The sequence below is a fragment of the Thunnus thynnus genome, chromosome 18 (assembly GCF_963924715.1).
Source record: "Thunnus thynnus chromosome 18, fThuThy2.1, whole genome shotgun sequence".
Classification (NCBI taxonomy): domain Eukaryota; kingdom Metazoa; phylum Chordata; class Actinopteri; order Scombriformes; family Scombridae; genus Thunnus; species Thunnus thynnus.
This window is the reverse complement of record NC_089534.1, coordinates 163,932-178,901: the sequence shown is the minus strand read 5'-3', so window position 1 is coordinate 178,901 and position 14,970 is coordinate 163,932. Positions and strand designations below refer to the sequence as shown.

Below are 14,970 nucleotides of genomic sequence, written 5' to 3'. Positions count from 1 at the left end.
CAGATCCTGACCAGATGAGAGGCAGAGTAGAGCGGGTCATCTTCGCCATCTTAGGAAAAAAAAACTTTGCGGCCAGCGCCTCAGATATGACGAAGAGTTTCAATAATAATAAATTAACTTCAATTAAATATAAATATCACATTAAACATTAACTTATATAAAATATAAATATTAACATTATTTTATATTAACAGTCTGTTAAAGTTGGCACTTTAAGTTTATTTATACAATAAAAAGACATCTTAATGCAATTAAAACAGACATTAAAGAGCTCAGAGAATAGAAAACAAAAACAAGCTAAAATAGAATGAGACAGGAATAAAATACAAGAATAAAAGTTACAGTTCAGTGCAAGAAATTAATAATTATTACAAACAGAAAAGTCTTCAGCTGTGATTGAAAGAACTGAGAGTTTGTTCAGATATGTGGAGCATAAAACCTGAACACTGAAGACAGAAAGCAGACCTGATCCGGACCTGATCCAGACCACCTGAGAGTCTGGATGTTTCATAACGAAGCAGCAGATCAGTGATGTATTTAAACCATCAGTTCTCCGACAGACAGGAAGTGTAAAGATCTGAGAACTGGACTGATATGATCCACTTTCTAGTCTTAGTGAGGACTCGAGCAGCGGCGTCTGGTCCACGTTACAGTAGTCGAGTCTCCTGAAGATAAATGCAGAACTAGTTTATAAATCCTTTAATCCTTCATATATTCTCCAGGTGACAGTCAGCTGACTCTCAGGTCTGAGTCCATGACGACACCAAGCTTTCTGACTCGGTTTGTGGTTTTTAATATGATCGTTTGAAGCTGAGTGCTGCTCCAAAAACAATGACTTCACTTTTATCTTTGTTTAAACTCTGACACATTCGATCACTGATGTGTTCAATGCTCTTACTGCAGATGACTGACGATTATAAGAAGTTTATCTGGTGTTTTGTACTTTATTCCTCTTTATAATCACGTCTGTGATTTATAATGTTTTATTATCAGCAGCAAACACTGACTGTTGTTTCACTTTGAAAGTCGTCACAGGAAGCAGCTGAAGGATTTTACGCTACAGCTGCTGCTGACAGCTGATCACCGACAGTCAGCACGAGACAGTCAGCACGAGACAGTCAGCACGAGACACAGAGAGAGAGAGAGTACCCCGAGGTAGTATTATAGTAGTATTACAGTACAGTACACTGTGGTAGTATTATAGTTGTATTATAGTGGTATTACAGTACAGTACACTGTGGTAGTATTACAGTACACTGCGGTAGTATTACAGTATAGTAGCCTGTGGTAGTATTACAGTACACTGTGGTAGTATTACAGTATAGTAGCCTGTGGTAGTATTACAGTACACTGTGGTAGTATTACAGTACACTGTGGTAGTATTACAGTACAGTACACTGTGGTAGTATTACAGTACACTGTGGTAGTATTACAGTACACTGTGGTAGTATTACAGTATAGCAGCCTGTACTCCAGTATTCCCAGTGATGGCTAAGTGGGGGGAAGGAGATCCTCGGTGGATCGTGGAGGACCGAGCCGACGCCACCAACGTCAACAACTGGCACTGGTCTGTTTGACTGTTTTTATCATTAACAGTGTTGAAATGTTGCTTCTCTTAACATCATTTGTCAGATTTCATCTTAAGCACAAACTTAACTTTCTAACTGAGTTGTTCTGTGTCAGAAAACAGATTCATTTAAAGAATCAGACAAACGATGAAAAGCTTATTTTCAAATGTTTCGTGTTCAGTTTGATGAGCGTTATAATAATCAGACAGAAGCAATAAGAGAGTAAAGCTGACGAGACGAGTTCAACACTACAACAGGCTGATCGTATCCATGGCAACGACAACAACCAAAACTGCTCACAGATTTCAACTTTTTCATTTTTATAGAAAGTAGGCCTATTAATTTATTGTCTTTGTGTGTGTGTGTGTGTGTGTGTGTGTGTGTGTGTGTGTGTGTGTTGAGGAGTTATATGACCCTCCAGCTGGATCAGCACATGTTCAGATATTTTTATCTGCTGTGACGTCAAGGGGCGGGGCTTTACTGGAGGGGCGGGGCTTCAGTGACTTTATGAACAAGAGATTTTTTCTTCCTATTTGTCCGGACTGAAACATCAGAAACAAAATGCAACGTGTCAATATTATTTTCATGTCAACTACCAATAAATATCAGCATTTATATATATATATGTATATTTATATATCAGCTGCTCTGAAATCAAAAACTCTGAGTTTCCCAGATTGAGATTCATCAACTCAGAGTTCAGGGTTTGACTCAGAGTTTGCTGAACCTGCTTTCTGAAACAGGCCCATCATCACACAGTTGTCTCATGTTATTCTGACTGCAGTGATGGAATCAGAGAATAAAATCATCCAGGTTAACTGTTCAGCATCAGTTAACCATGGTGATGTACCCCAGTAAGAAGCAAACCACTGTTGTAACCTTCAAAACCCAAAGTTACACCTGAGGTTACCTCACTAACCACAAATCCTGCTTCATGGTACAGTACAGTACAGAACAGTACAGAACAGTGCAGTACAGTACAGTACAGAACAGTACAGAACAGTGCAGTACAGTACAGTACAGAACAGTATAGAACAGTGCAGTACAGTACATTACAGTACAGAACAGTACAGTACAGTACAGTGCAATACAGTACAGAACAGTGCAATACAGTACAGTACAGTACAGTACAGAACAGTACAGAACAGTACAGTACATTACAGTACAGTGCAGTACAGTACAGTGCAGTACAGAACAGTGCAATACAGTACAGTACAGAACAGTACAGAACAGTGCAGTACAATACAGAACAGTACAGAACAGTGCAGTACAGTACATTACAGTACAGTGCAGTACAGTACAGTGCAGTACAGAACAGTGCAATACAGTACAGTACAGAACAGTACAGTACAGTGCAGAACAGTACAGTACAGTACAGTACAGTACAGAACAGTGCAATACAGTACAGTACAGAACAGTACAGAACAGTGCAGTACAATACAGAACAGTACAGAACAGTGCAGTACAGTACATTACAGTACAGTGCAGTACAGTACAGTGCAGTACAGTACATTACAGTACAGTGCAGTACAGTACAGTGCAGTACAGTACAGAACAGTACAGTACAGTGCATTACAGTGCAGAACAGTACAGTACAGTACAGTACAGAACAGTACAGTGCATTACAGTGCAGAACAGTACAGTGCATTACAGTGCAGAACAGTACAGTACAGTACAGTACAGTGCATTACAGAACAGTGCAATACATATACAAATATACCCGCCTCAATACGTAACAATAGTCAAAATGCAGAATACAGGAGCAGAAATAGACATTATATCATTTCTCTGTCACATATTCAGACTGGCATCTCTGCACAGAGGAAAATCTTCATGAAAGACTTCTTACCAAAAGTTATATTTTATTTCAGTTCATGACAATATATGTATAATGAAACAATGATGTAATGTTCATATTGTGTCTGTAATATTTGTTTACTGAATGTTTTCTGTTAAAAGTTCATCAGCACATCTGAAGTAAATCTGAATCTTAACAATCAAATAACAATGAGGAGTTTCTATAAAATGTCATGTTCAGGTGACAGCAGGTGTTTCCCATCATGCACTGCGGTCTGTCAGTTGGTGAAGAACAGTTGTGGCCGCCTCGATTTTGTGAGGTCATTGTTGTTATGTGATAACATCAGAGCGAGTCGGGATCAAGTTGGACAGAAGTCTAAGCGGCTGCATTGTGCATGAGTTTGTAATGTTTACAGCATTCAGTCTGTTGCTCTGTGGACACGATTCACTTGTTGTGTCATATCATAGAATCAACTCTTCTTCTTCTCTGTGCGTCAGGACAGAGCGTGATGTCAGCAGCTGGTCATCGGAGCGCCTCCGTCAGCTGCTGCTGGCGATTCGGGTGGAGGGGTCAGAGGGCATCTGTCAGCTGACCGACGTCTCCAAACTGGACGGAGAAGCTTCCATCAACAACCGCAAAGGAAAACTCATCTTCTTCTATGAGTGGCAGCTGAGAGCCGGCTGGCTGGGTCAGTGTGATGTCACTGAAGCCGGTGTGATGTCACTGTCAGTATGATGTCACTGACTTAAATGAGATGTCACTGAAGTGAATGCTGACATCACACAGGTGCTCTTCTTCTGTGGTGCAGTGTAGCTGACTGTTTCTTGTCTACAGGAACGTCCAGGAGTGGTGTGAAGTTCAGAGGAACCATCGAAGTGTCAAACCTGTCTGACGAGAATGACACAGATGACCTCGATGTGAGTCAACAATGTCCTGATCATATTGATGACATATGACTGTATAAATGACTGTATAAATGACTGTATAGATGACTGTATGGATGACTGTATTGATGACTGTATGAATGACTGTATGGATGACTGTATAGATGACTGTATAGATTGTATAGATGACTGTATGGATGACTGTATGGATGACTGTATGGATGACTGTATGGAGGACTGTATGGATGACTGTATGGAGGACTGTATAGATGACTGTATGGATTGTATAGATGACTGTATAGATGACTGTATGGATGACTGTATTGATGACTGTCTGGATGACTGTATGGATGACTGTCTGGATGACTGTATAGATGACTGTATTGATGACTGTATGAATGACTGTATGGATGACTGTCTGGAGAACTGTATGGACAACTGTATGGATGACTGTATAGATTGTATAGATGACTGTATTGATGACTGTATGGATGACTGTATAGATGACTGTATTGATGACTGTCTGGAGAACTGTATGGACAACTGTATGGATGACTGTATAGATTGTATAGATGACTGTATGGATGACTGTCTGGATGACTGTATGGATGACTGTCTGGATGACTGTATAGATGACTGTATTGATGACTGTATGAATGACTGTATGGATGACTGTCTGGAGAACTGTATGGACAACTGTATGGATGACTGTATAGATTGTATAGATGACTGTATGGATGACTGTATGGATGACTGTATAGATGACTGTATTGATGACTGTATGAATGACTGTATTGATGACTGTATGAATGACTGTATGGATGACTGTATAGATGACTGTATAGATTGTATAGATGACTGTATGGATGACTGTATGGATGACTGTATGGATGACTGTATGGAGGACTGTATGGATGACTGTATGGAGGACTGTATGGAGGACTGTATGGAGGACTGTCTGGAGAACTGTATGGATGACTGTATGGATGACTGTATGGATGACTGTATGGAGGACTGTCTGGAGAACTGTATGGATGACTGTATGGAGGACTGTATGGATGACTGTATGGAGGACTGCATGGAGGACTGCATGGAGGACTGTATGGATGACTGTATGGATGACTGTATGGATGACTGTATTGATGACTGTATAGATGACTGTATGGATGACTGTATGGATGACTGTATGGAGGACTGTATGGATGACTGTATAGATGACTGTATGGAGGACTGTAAGGATGACTGTATTGATGACTGTATGGATGACTGTATAGATGACTGTATGGAGGACTGTCTGGAGAACTGTATGGATGACTGTATGGATGACTGTATGGAGGACTGTCTGGATGACTGTATGGATGACTGTATTGATGACTGTATGGATGACTGTATGGATGACTGTATAGATGACTGTATGGAGGACTGTAAGGATGACTGTATTGATGACTGTATGGATGACTGTATTGATGACTGTATGGATGACTGTATGGATGACTGTATAGATGACTGTATGGAGGACTGTAAGGATGACTGTATGGATGACTGTATAGATGACTGTACAGATGACTGTATGGATGACTGCATAGATGACTGTATTGATGACTGTATGGATGACTGTATGGATGACTGTATGGATGACTGTATGGATGACTGTATTGATGACTGTATAGATGACTGTATGGATGACTGTATGGAGGACTGTATGGATGACTGTATTGATGACTGTATGGATGACTGTATTGATGACTGTATAGATGACTGTATTGATGACTGTATAGATGACTGTATTGATGATATATTGATTGTTATGTCCTGGTCCAGATCACAGCATCTTTGTGTAAAGACCAGCCCAACACACCGCTCCTTGACCTCATGAAGAAGAGCGGCGTGCAGGAGGTGCGGAGGGTTCTGGGCGAATACGTCCACCAGCTGAAGTCAGGTTGGTTACCCAGGATGCACCGAGACAAATCAATCAGTGAATTGTATGATGTCACTGTAGTGAACTGGCGGGACCTCTGGCTTTACAGAATTTAGCCAGGGGATGATCCTACCCACCGCCACTGCCACTGGACCGACACCAACACCACCTCAGAACAAAAGGAACCAGATCAAGACCAGTAAGACCCAGGTAGAATTTAGTTAAACTACAGGTAGAGTTAGGTTAAACTACAGGTAGAATTTAGTTAAACTACAGGTAGAGTTTGGTTAAACTACAGGTAGAGTTTGGTTAAACTACAGGTAGAGTTTGGTTAAACAACAGGTAGAGTTTAGTTAAACTACAGATAGATTTAAGTTAAACTACAGGTAGAGTTTAGTTAAACTACAGGTAGAGTTTGGTTAAACTACAGGTAGAGTTTAGTTAAACTACAGGTAGAGTTAAGTTAAACTACAGGTAGAATTTAGTTAAACTACAGGTAGAGTTTGGTTAAACTACAGGTAGAGTTTGGTTAAACAACAGGTAGAGTTTAGTTAAACTACAGATAGATTTAAGTTAAACTACAGGTAGAGTTTAGTTAAACTACAGGTAGAGTTTGGTTAAACTACAGGTAGAATTTAGTTAAACTACAGGTAGAGTTTGGTTAAACTACAGGTAGGGTATTTTTGTTCTTCTATAGATCAGTCCTGCCTCCAGGTGCTCCTCTAGCCCCGCCCCTGATCCTGCAGGTGTTCGTATCCCGACCTGCAGCTTCTCTCTGAGGGAAACCTTTCTCACATCAGCTGATGAGCTGTACAGGACCTTCATCAACCAGGAGGTACCGAACCAGGACTAACCAGGACTAACCAGGCCAAACCAGGACTAACAAGGGCTAACCAGTATAAAGTAGGATTAACAGGCCAAACCAGGACTAACCTGGCCAAATGGGGTACAAGTACCAGAACTACTGATTCTGCAGGCACATGTACTTGTACTCTGTAGTACTGTAGTAGAGTAGTAGTACTGTGGTACCATAGTAGAGTAGTAGTACTATGGTACTGTAGTAGAGTAGTAGTACTGTGGTACCGTAGTAGAGTATTAGTACTGTGGTACTGTAGTAGAGTAGTAGTACTGTGGTACCGTAGTAGAGTATTAGTACTGTGGTACCGTAGCAGAGTATTAGTACTGTGGTACCGTAGTAGAGTAGTAGTACTGTGGTACCGTAGTAGAGTAGTAGTACTGTGGTACCGTAGCAGAGTAGTAATACTGTGGTACCGTAGTAGAGTAGTAGTACTATGGTACCGTAGTAGAGTAGTAGTACTGTGTGTACCTGTGTGCAGTTTGTGCAGGTGTTCACGCGCTCGGCGGCGGCGGTGGACGGTCGTCGTGGAGGAAAGTTCCAGCTGCTGGACGGCAGCGTCAGTGGAGAGTTCACACAGTTGGTGAGGTCACAGCCCTTCAGCCAATCAGCTGTTAGTCGGTTAATTGTCTGTGTTGAGATATCACGTTGCCATGGTAACTAGGCTACCACTCCTCCCCGCAGGTACCTGACAAGAAGATCGGGATGAGGTGGCGGTTCAGGACGTGGCCCAGTGGTACGTCTGTTTTCAGAACCTCTCCTGTCTTCTGATGTTTGTTGTTTATATCAGCGCTCTGACCTCTGATGTTTGTTGTTTATATCAGTGCTCTGACCTCTGATGTTTGTTGTTTATATCAGCGCTCTGACTTCTGATGTTTGTTGTTTATATCAGCGCTCTGACTTCTGATGTTTGTTGTTTATATCAGCGCTCTGACCTCTGATGTTTGTTGTTTATATCAGCGCTCTGACCTCTGAGGGGTTTTACTACGAAGCCAGTTCAACATATCCAGGCTTTCTTTGTGTGTTCTGGCTCGACAAACCCTAAACTCACGATCAGAGATACGTGGTATCACGACGGTGGATATGAACTTTCTTTGTTAACTCAGGCTTTCTGCTTCAGGCTCTGTGCGCGTCCCCATAAAAGGGGGTGTTTGTTGTGTCATTTGACTCTTTTTCCGCAGAAAATGGAGCGATGGCGTGCCGCCTGCTTCAGTCGGGAGGAACAGGTCATTATAATGAAGAGCTATGAATAGTATAAATATATTATCACAGCAAAAAGCAACACTGTTGCTGCAAATAAGGAGAGAGAGGAAGGCTGGCAGAAAACTGCTGATCTTGTGAATTCATTGAAATTATAAATTAGAACGAATTCATAATTAGTTAATAAACTTATTTTACCACTCAGTGCACTCTCCGTGCCTCCCACATCCAGAGCTCTGAAACTTGAAACTTGATGCAGCAGATTTAATTATATTCAAGAAACGTATGTAGGTCTGACTCTGTCCCATAATGAAGGACCAGTGGAAATCACTTTAGGTTTTGGCCAAATCAAAGTGAAATTAATGTTATATGTTTAATATTATCTGTGATAAATACCAATAGACTAATCAATGTTATTTTATTTTTTGTTTAAAGTGTTTTTTATTAGTTTTTTTTGTTTTATTCGAAATACAGTTTAATATATTGTAACAAAATCCCACCCCACAAGTAATCCTAACCTATCGCACCATTACAAATTTACAATATATCAAATCAATGGTAAGTCTGATAAAAGACTAATCAATTTTCGAATCGATGTTCTAATATTTGCAGTATCAGCAGTGTTAAACAGACTTGGCAGCAAATCAGGTGGTTAGTGAAAGGGCGGTGCTTTATAACCTGCTCCGGACCAGGTTAAGTTTGCAGCATCAGTTACCATGGTGATCTAGCAGGTTAGAAGAGAGCCACCTGACTTTAGGCTCAACGTACCTCGCTAACCCACTAATCTCGCTTCGTAGTCCACCCCTCTGATGTTTGTTGTTTCCATCAGAGCACTTCGCCACCGTCAGCCTGCAGCTGGAGGAGCGAGGAGACGAGACGGAGCTAAGGATGGAGTGTCGAGGAGTTCCCTCAGCGGAGGAGGACTCCACCCGGGAGGGCTGGACCCGCTTCTACTTCCAGGCCATAAAACAGACGTTTGGATACTGAACCCTGAAGCTTGTCTGACAGGCTGTCAGTGGATGACTGAGCAGCTCACATATCAGTGTCAGACTTTTACTAAACATTGCAGAAAAAGGAAGTCTCTCTTGTTCTTGGGCTCCTAGGATGTTTCAGCAGCTGTTGGACTGTCCCTTTAAAGTCTGTGATATGTTCTGTGTGACCGAATCACTGTGTAAATAAAGGATCGGACAGTTTCAGTGTGCAGATGTTGTTTCTGTTTGTCTAAACAGATTTCACGTCATGTTCCTGAGGATGACCGGCTGGTGACTGAGGAGCAGCAATAGAAAATATAACACTTCAACAACAACATACTTCCACAGCCGTTGACTTTTCCGTCTGTACAACGTTGTACTAATACGTCATGTGTGCCATGACAATAAAGTTCAATCTCATTATCTAGGTCCAGCAGGTCAGGTAGGCCACACATACTCATGGTTTGTCTTTCTGTGGATTCAACATACAGTATCTGTGATTATAAACAGAGCTGATCGTTCTCATTAACACTGATATTTGATGCCTGATAACGTAACAGCAGTACAACAACCAGTATTCAGTATCTGAGGTGAGAAAGGAAAACATCAGCACAGCTTCCTGTCTACTGTTGTCAGTTTCTTTATTCTCTGCTTTCTTTTTTCATTATTGTTTTTGTCTCTTTTTACACGTGGAGCAACAAAGACACAATGTTCAGTTTAAAATACACACAATTTACACAAAATCCTAAAAAAAATATACATAAGAACAAGAAAATCTACCAAAGTACATAAGAAACATAAAAAATATTAAAACAGTTTGATGTTTCAGTCCTTTAACAAATTATTTTCCAGATCATCAAAACTAAACATGAAGAAACTGTAGTTTAAGTATGAAAGATTTCATGAATGTGGAACAATAATTTCATATTTACAGTCATTCAAGGTATAAAAATACACAAACATCTGAATGAAAGCTTTTTACAATATGAACAACATGAGAGCTTCAATGTTAGAAAAATCCACTAAAGATGATCAGCGATCAATTTCATATGATCAAAATGATTTCAAATCGACTTCAGTTTCATCCAAATCATTTCCAGTGCTGCGATGCTTTTACTGATCGATGATTAGACTGAATTTAATTTATCACTGATAGTTTTTCATTGATTTTTGTAACGCTGAAGCGTCTCAGTGGAGCTGCCAGGGGTCAAAGGTCAAACCAGATGGGGAAGTCAAAGGTCATCAGGACGGAGCTAGAAGACTTCCTCCTCCTCTGCCTCACAGCCGTAATCTGGAAACACAAATTAAGTAATCAATCAACCAACCAATCCACCAATCAACCAACCAGCCAGCCAGCCAGCCAGCCAACCAACCAACCAACCAACCAACCAACCAACCAATCAACCAACCAACCAATCAACCAACCAACCAACCAGCCAACCAACCAGCCAACCAACCAGTCAACAAACCAGTCAACCAACCAACCAACCAACCAATCAACCAACCAACCGACCAACCAGCCAACCAACCAGCCAACCAACCAATCCACCAATCAACCAACCAGCCAGCCAACCAGCCAACCAGCCAACCAACCAACCAATCAACCAATCAACCAACCAGCCAACCAACCAGCCAACCAACCAGTCAACAAACCAGTCAACCAACCAACCAACCAACCAATCAGTCCCAGTCTTTAGAGCCTGGGTTTTTTATGTTAAAAGCTTGGACTGACCTCCTACAAGCTGCAGAGCACTGACACACTCCTCCTCCACCTCCACCTCCTCTTCCTCCTCCTCCTCCTCCTCCTCTTCCATGGGGGCAGAGCAATGGTCTGGTTCAGGGTCCGGTTTGGGTTCGGGGGTTGGCTCAGCAGCTGCCTCTGTTGTGGTATTGGTTGTCACGGTGGCAGCGTTCTCTGCCTGAGAAGTGAAAAACATAGATTTTGAACAGCTGCACAGAGTGTCGTACACTCAGTGAGGTGGCACAGGTGAGACAGGTGGAGATAAGTCACCTGGGAGGCAGGTTTCTTCTTCTTTGACGTGGAGGACAGGAGGGGGCGGAGCCTGGAACAAAAGGCACCAGAGAAGAGACACCACCATGTTACTGTCTGATTAAATAACAGTGAATAAGGTGACTCAGGTCAGCCTGAGTCTGTAGTCGGATAGAGGACAGAGAGGTATCTGATACCTGAACTATAGCGGACCCAGACTGGAGCCTTGAGGAACTCCACTTTAAGAGATCCAGCTCCTCCTGGAGGATTCTGAAATAAATTTATAAAGATCTTACCTCTTCCCCATCATGCTAGCTGTGTTGGCCAGGTCCAGGTTGCTGCTGCCCGTCTTCTTGCGGCGACGACGGCTGAGTCGTTTTTGTACGGCACTATCGGGGGGGTCAGAGGCTCTGCTGGGACTGCTGCCCCCTCCGCTTCCTGTCCCTCGACTGTTCAGGTCTCTGAGGACGTCATAGTTGATCTTACTGGAGATCTTCTTCTTCTCCAGCATCTTCTCAATGGCCTCGTTCGCTGTCGATGCCTGGATCATCTCCTTCTTCTTCTTGGACTTCTTGGGCTGGAAACAGTCGGATGTTAAACTGCATTCAGGTCATATCGGACTGACTTATATATAGTGTTTATGACAACATCCAAGTCATGATTATGACTGTGAAGCTCTGATATATCTGACTCGGCCACACATCAGCCAAAGAGTGTTTTTTATTAGCAGTGCACAGTTCACTCCACCAACTGTCATCATGAATCAGTCCATGCAGCAAATTGTGATTTGGCAATCACAATAATAATAATAAATAATAATTACAACTTTGAGACACAGTGGAGGCAAACAGGCTTTTTGACACTGATCAAAAGAAGTGAACAGTCACAGTCTCTGCAAATAAATCTTAATGAAGTACTAATAAAAAACAAAATAACTGATTGTTTTCACTCCCTCCAGGAAACTGTGATTTTGCGTTTGCAATAATTAATGCAAATTCAGGAAATCTCTGCAGTATTTGTGCTAAATGTTGGCATCTATCAACCCCCAAAGGCAAAACCAGTGTTTTTATCAGAATTCTCTTTATTTTTACAATCAGTTATTTTAAACTATGATGATTCTGGTTAGTGATTTTAACCTACACATAGATGACACCTCAAGTTCTCAATCTGGTTCAATGTGTCTCTGGCCACGGCCATAATTTATCCTTGGTGTTTACACTCAGTTTGGACTTAAAGAATGTGTCTGTGATGGACCTCTCCATCTCTGACCACCAGTGGATTTTATTTGAGACTTTGTTATAAACGTGCCACACAGTTTGAGGTAGTTACTGAACACACAGCTGATGAATTATGTTTCCTTTTTAACAAGGTAAAATAAAGTCTGTCTTTTAATTCAGATAAACAAGATACTAAGAAAATTCACAACAACACAATATGTCTCCACTGATTCATTCATCTCTTCATGTGGCAAAACTCAAGGATCAATTCTTGGACCGGTTCTGTTCTCTCTGTATTATGCTACCATTAGGGGTCATATCATTCGTCACCATAACATCTCATGTCACTGTTATGCAGATGATACACAGTTATATCTCTCCATTAAACCCTCTGAATGAAACACGCTGGCCACACTGAAGAGCTGCTTAGCTGATGTGAGCAACTAGATGTCACAAAACCTTTTGCAGCTAAACTCTGACAAAACTGAGGTGCTTATGATCAGCCCTAAGCACCTCAAGTCCAGCCATAACTGTCCCCTTATCCAGAATATTAAGGGCACTGCCAAGACCTGAGGGTCATCTTTAACAGTCAGCTAAACTTTGAACAAAACACAAAGAAATTGGTACAATCATGTTTCTAACAAGATCAGCACAATGTTGTCTTTTAGCAATACAGAGAAATTCATTCATACTTTTACTTCCTCATACCTGGACTATTGTACCACCTTGTTTACCTGCCTCAGTGCCCGAGCTGCAGCTCAACTTCAGACTGTGCAGAACTCTGCAGCCAAACGCTCTTCTCATCACAGAAGTTTTAGCCTCTTTGCACTGATTGAAGGCTTCACATGGCACCACAGTACATCAGTGAACTACTTACTGTCCAGACAGGCCTCTTAGATCTACTGGGTTCAGCCTGCTAGCTGCTCCAGAGTCCAGTCTGAGGTCAAAGGGTGATCAAGCTTTTGCTGTGCTGGCACCTCGGCTCTGGAACTGTCTTCCAGTTAGTAAATCCTGTCTTCAGACACATTTCTACAGACTTGCCTTTTCACCTGAAAACTAGTTTTATTACTAGTCTTAGTCTTTATTACATAATCTCTGTTGTGCTGATTTTAAGTTTATTTTAATAGTTTCACTTGTTTTACCTTTTTGGGTGATTTATTCTTTTATACAGTCTTTCAGATTTGTGCTTGTATTTTGCTGTTCTTCTGTTTTTCTTTTTATATCTGTGATTGTTTCTTTTGTGCTGTCTATGAAAAACACTTTGTGCTCCTGACTTGAAAACCTATATAAACAAAATTATTATTATTATTATTATTATGATATGCAGTATGCTTTTTATCCAAGGAAGTAATCACATATGACTATTCATTTGTAGCAGTTTCTTTAAACATTGCATTATTTTCCTTTGCTATAATTTTTCCACAAAAAGCTGCACATAAAACATCACAAACTGTATTGCAACTTTTCTTCAATAACCACAAAATAAATCTGTAAAATCCTGTCGGGACTGATAAAACCGTGTTGAGTTGTTCTGTGACATGAACGCTGGCGTGAACCCTGACATGACGCCCCTGGATAGCAGACTGAGAAACCCCGTGTATCATCAACAACCTCACCTTCTCTTTATATGTCCCCCGCTCCTTCTCTTTCCTTATCCTTTCCTCCTTCTCTGTGAAAAAAACAGATGGTAAATAAATCACATTCAGACGGCTGAATGCTGGAAATTATGTTGGTATCATATTTGGACGTTTGATGATGTCATGATGACGTCATAACGATGACTCACCGCTCTGCTCTTTCAGATAGTCTTTGTTCTGTTGCATCCACAGCTCCGTCTTCACCTGAACCTCCTTCTCGTTCAGGATGTACTGCAGCACACAGCAAAATCAGACAACCTTTCAACATGGCACAAAAACATCTCAGATACAACAACGAACATAAATTGATTAATAAACTGACCTTATCAATCTCCTGATCATCAATACCGTCCAGATCCAGGTCTCCACTCTCAGAGTGCTCGTCTGGAAAATAACAGATCAATGAGTCAACCAACCAACTAGCCAAACAACCTTTCTGATGTGCTACGGTAAGCGTATTGTCTCATTTCTGTGTTACTGATAATGTGTTTGCTGTTCTAAACTCAGTTAATTTTGCTCTATTCTTCGTTACTGTGGATAATTACCTGCTGTACATTTAAACTTACACTACTTCTGCTAAAGCACTCTCAGTTCTCTCCTTCCTTTAGCGACTTTCTTGCTAATGCAGTTACAGCTGTTGGTTACTTTAGCTCAGCAGTTAGCTTAGCAGCTAACTTAGCTAAGCAGTTAGCGATGGCCTCTCTCTCCCTCTCATTCTCCTGCTCTCTCTTTTTGGTGTGTCATATGTTTAGTTATTTCTCTGCCTCCTTTAGTGATAATGGTACATGTAATAAATGTAGTTTATTTGCAGTGTTGGAGGTGAGGTTCAGTGAATTGGAAGCGCGGCTCCACACCACAGAAAACCAATCAGTAGCTAATGTAGTTAGCCAGCCCCCAGTATCCGGTGCGGGCCGACCTAGCGTAGCTCCCA

General features: G+C 41.4%; 2 protein-coding genes across 3 annotated transcripts in view; one reads left to right on the top strand and one right to left on the bottom strand.

The window, feature by feature from the left end:
- Window positions 1–620: 620 nt before the first annotated feature.
- Window positions 621–9,417, top strand: LOC137169396 (activator of 90 kDa heat shock protein ATPase homolog 1-like). The gene is made up of 10 exons (XM_067572534.1): window positions 621–780; window positions 1,027–1,567; window positions 3,864–4,054; window positions 4,201–4,283; window positions 6,072–6,189; window positions 6,278–6,378; window positions 6,866–7,003; window positions 7,506–7,607; window positions 7,709–7,760; window positions 9,054–9,417. Exons 2-10 carry the CDS (start codon window positions 1,488–1,490, stop codon window positions 9,209–9,211), a joined length of 1,023 nt encoding a protein of 340 aa, XP_067428635.1. The 5' UTR covers window positions 621–780; window positions 1,027–1,487; the 3' UTR covers window positions 9,212–9,417.
- Window positions 9,418–9,819: 402 nt separating this feature from the next.
- The window catches only part of LOC137169392 (transcription factor IIIB 90 kDa subunit-like), a 36,351-nt gene continuing 31,200 nt past the window's right edge, over window positions 9,820–14,970 (bottom strand). For both annotated transcript variants that reach the window (XM_067572529.1, XM_067572530.1), the window contains 7 exons: window positions 14,362–14,423; window positions 14,189–14,270; window positions 14,019–14,071; window positions 11,482–11,762; window positions 11,207–11,258; window positions 10,928–11,114; window positions 9,820–10,486 (listed from right to left, as the gene is read on the bottom strand). In XM_067572529.1, coding sequence (XP_067428630.1) covers window positions 10,449–10,486; window positions 10,928–11,114; window positions 11,207–11,258; window positions 11,482–11,762; window positions 14,019–14,071; window positions 14,189–14,270; window positions 14,362–14,423 — 755 coding nt within the window. In that variant the 3' untranslated portion in view covers window positions 9,820–10,448. The remainder of the gene's footprint in view (window positions 10,487–10,927; window positions 11,115–11,206; window positions 11,259–11,481; window positions 11,763–14,018; window positions 14,072–14,188; window positions 14,271–14,361; window positions 14,424–14,970) is intronic.

Coding starts and splice junctions, on each gene's coding strand:
- LOC137169396 (XM_067572534.1), top strand. CDS start 1,488: ATGGCTAAGTGGGGGGAAGGAGATCCTCGGTGGATCGTGGAGGACCGA. Junction 4,055..4,200: donor GCTGAGAGCCGGCTGGCTGG/GTCAGTGTGATG, acceptor TCTTGTCTACAG/GAACGTCCAGGAGTGGTGTG. Junction 4,284..6,071: donor ATGACACAGATGACCTCGAT/GTGAGTCAACAA, acceptor GTCCTGGTCCAG/ATCACAGCATCTTTGTGTAA.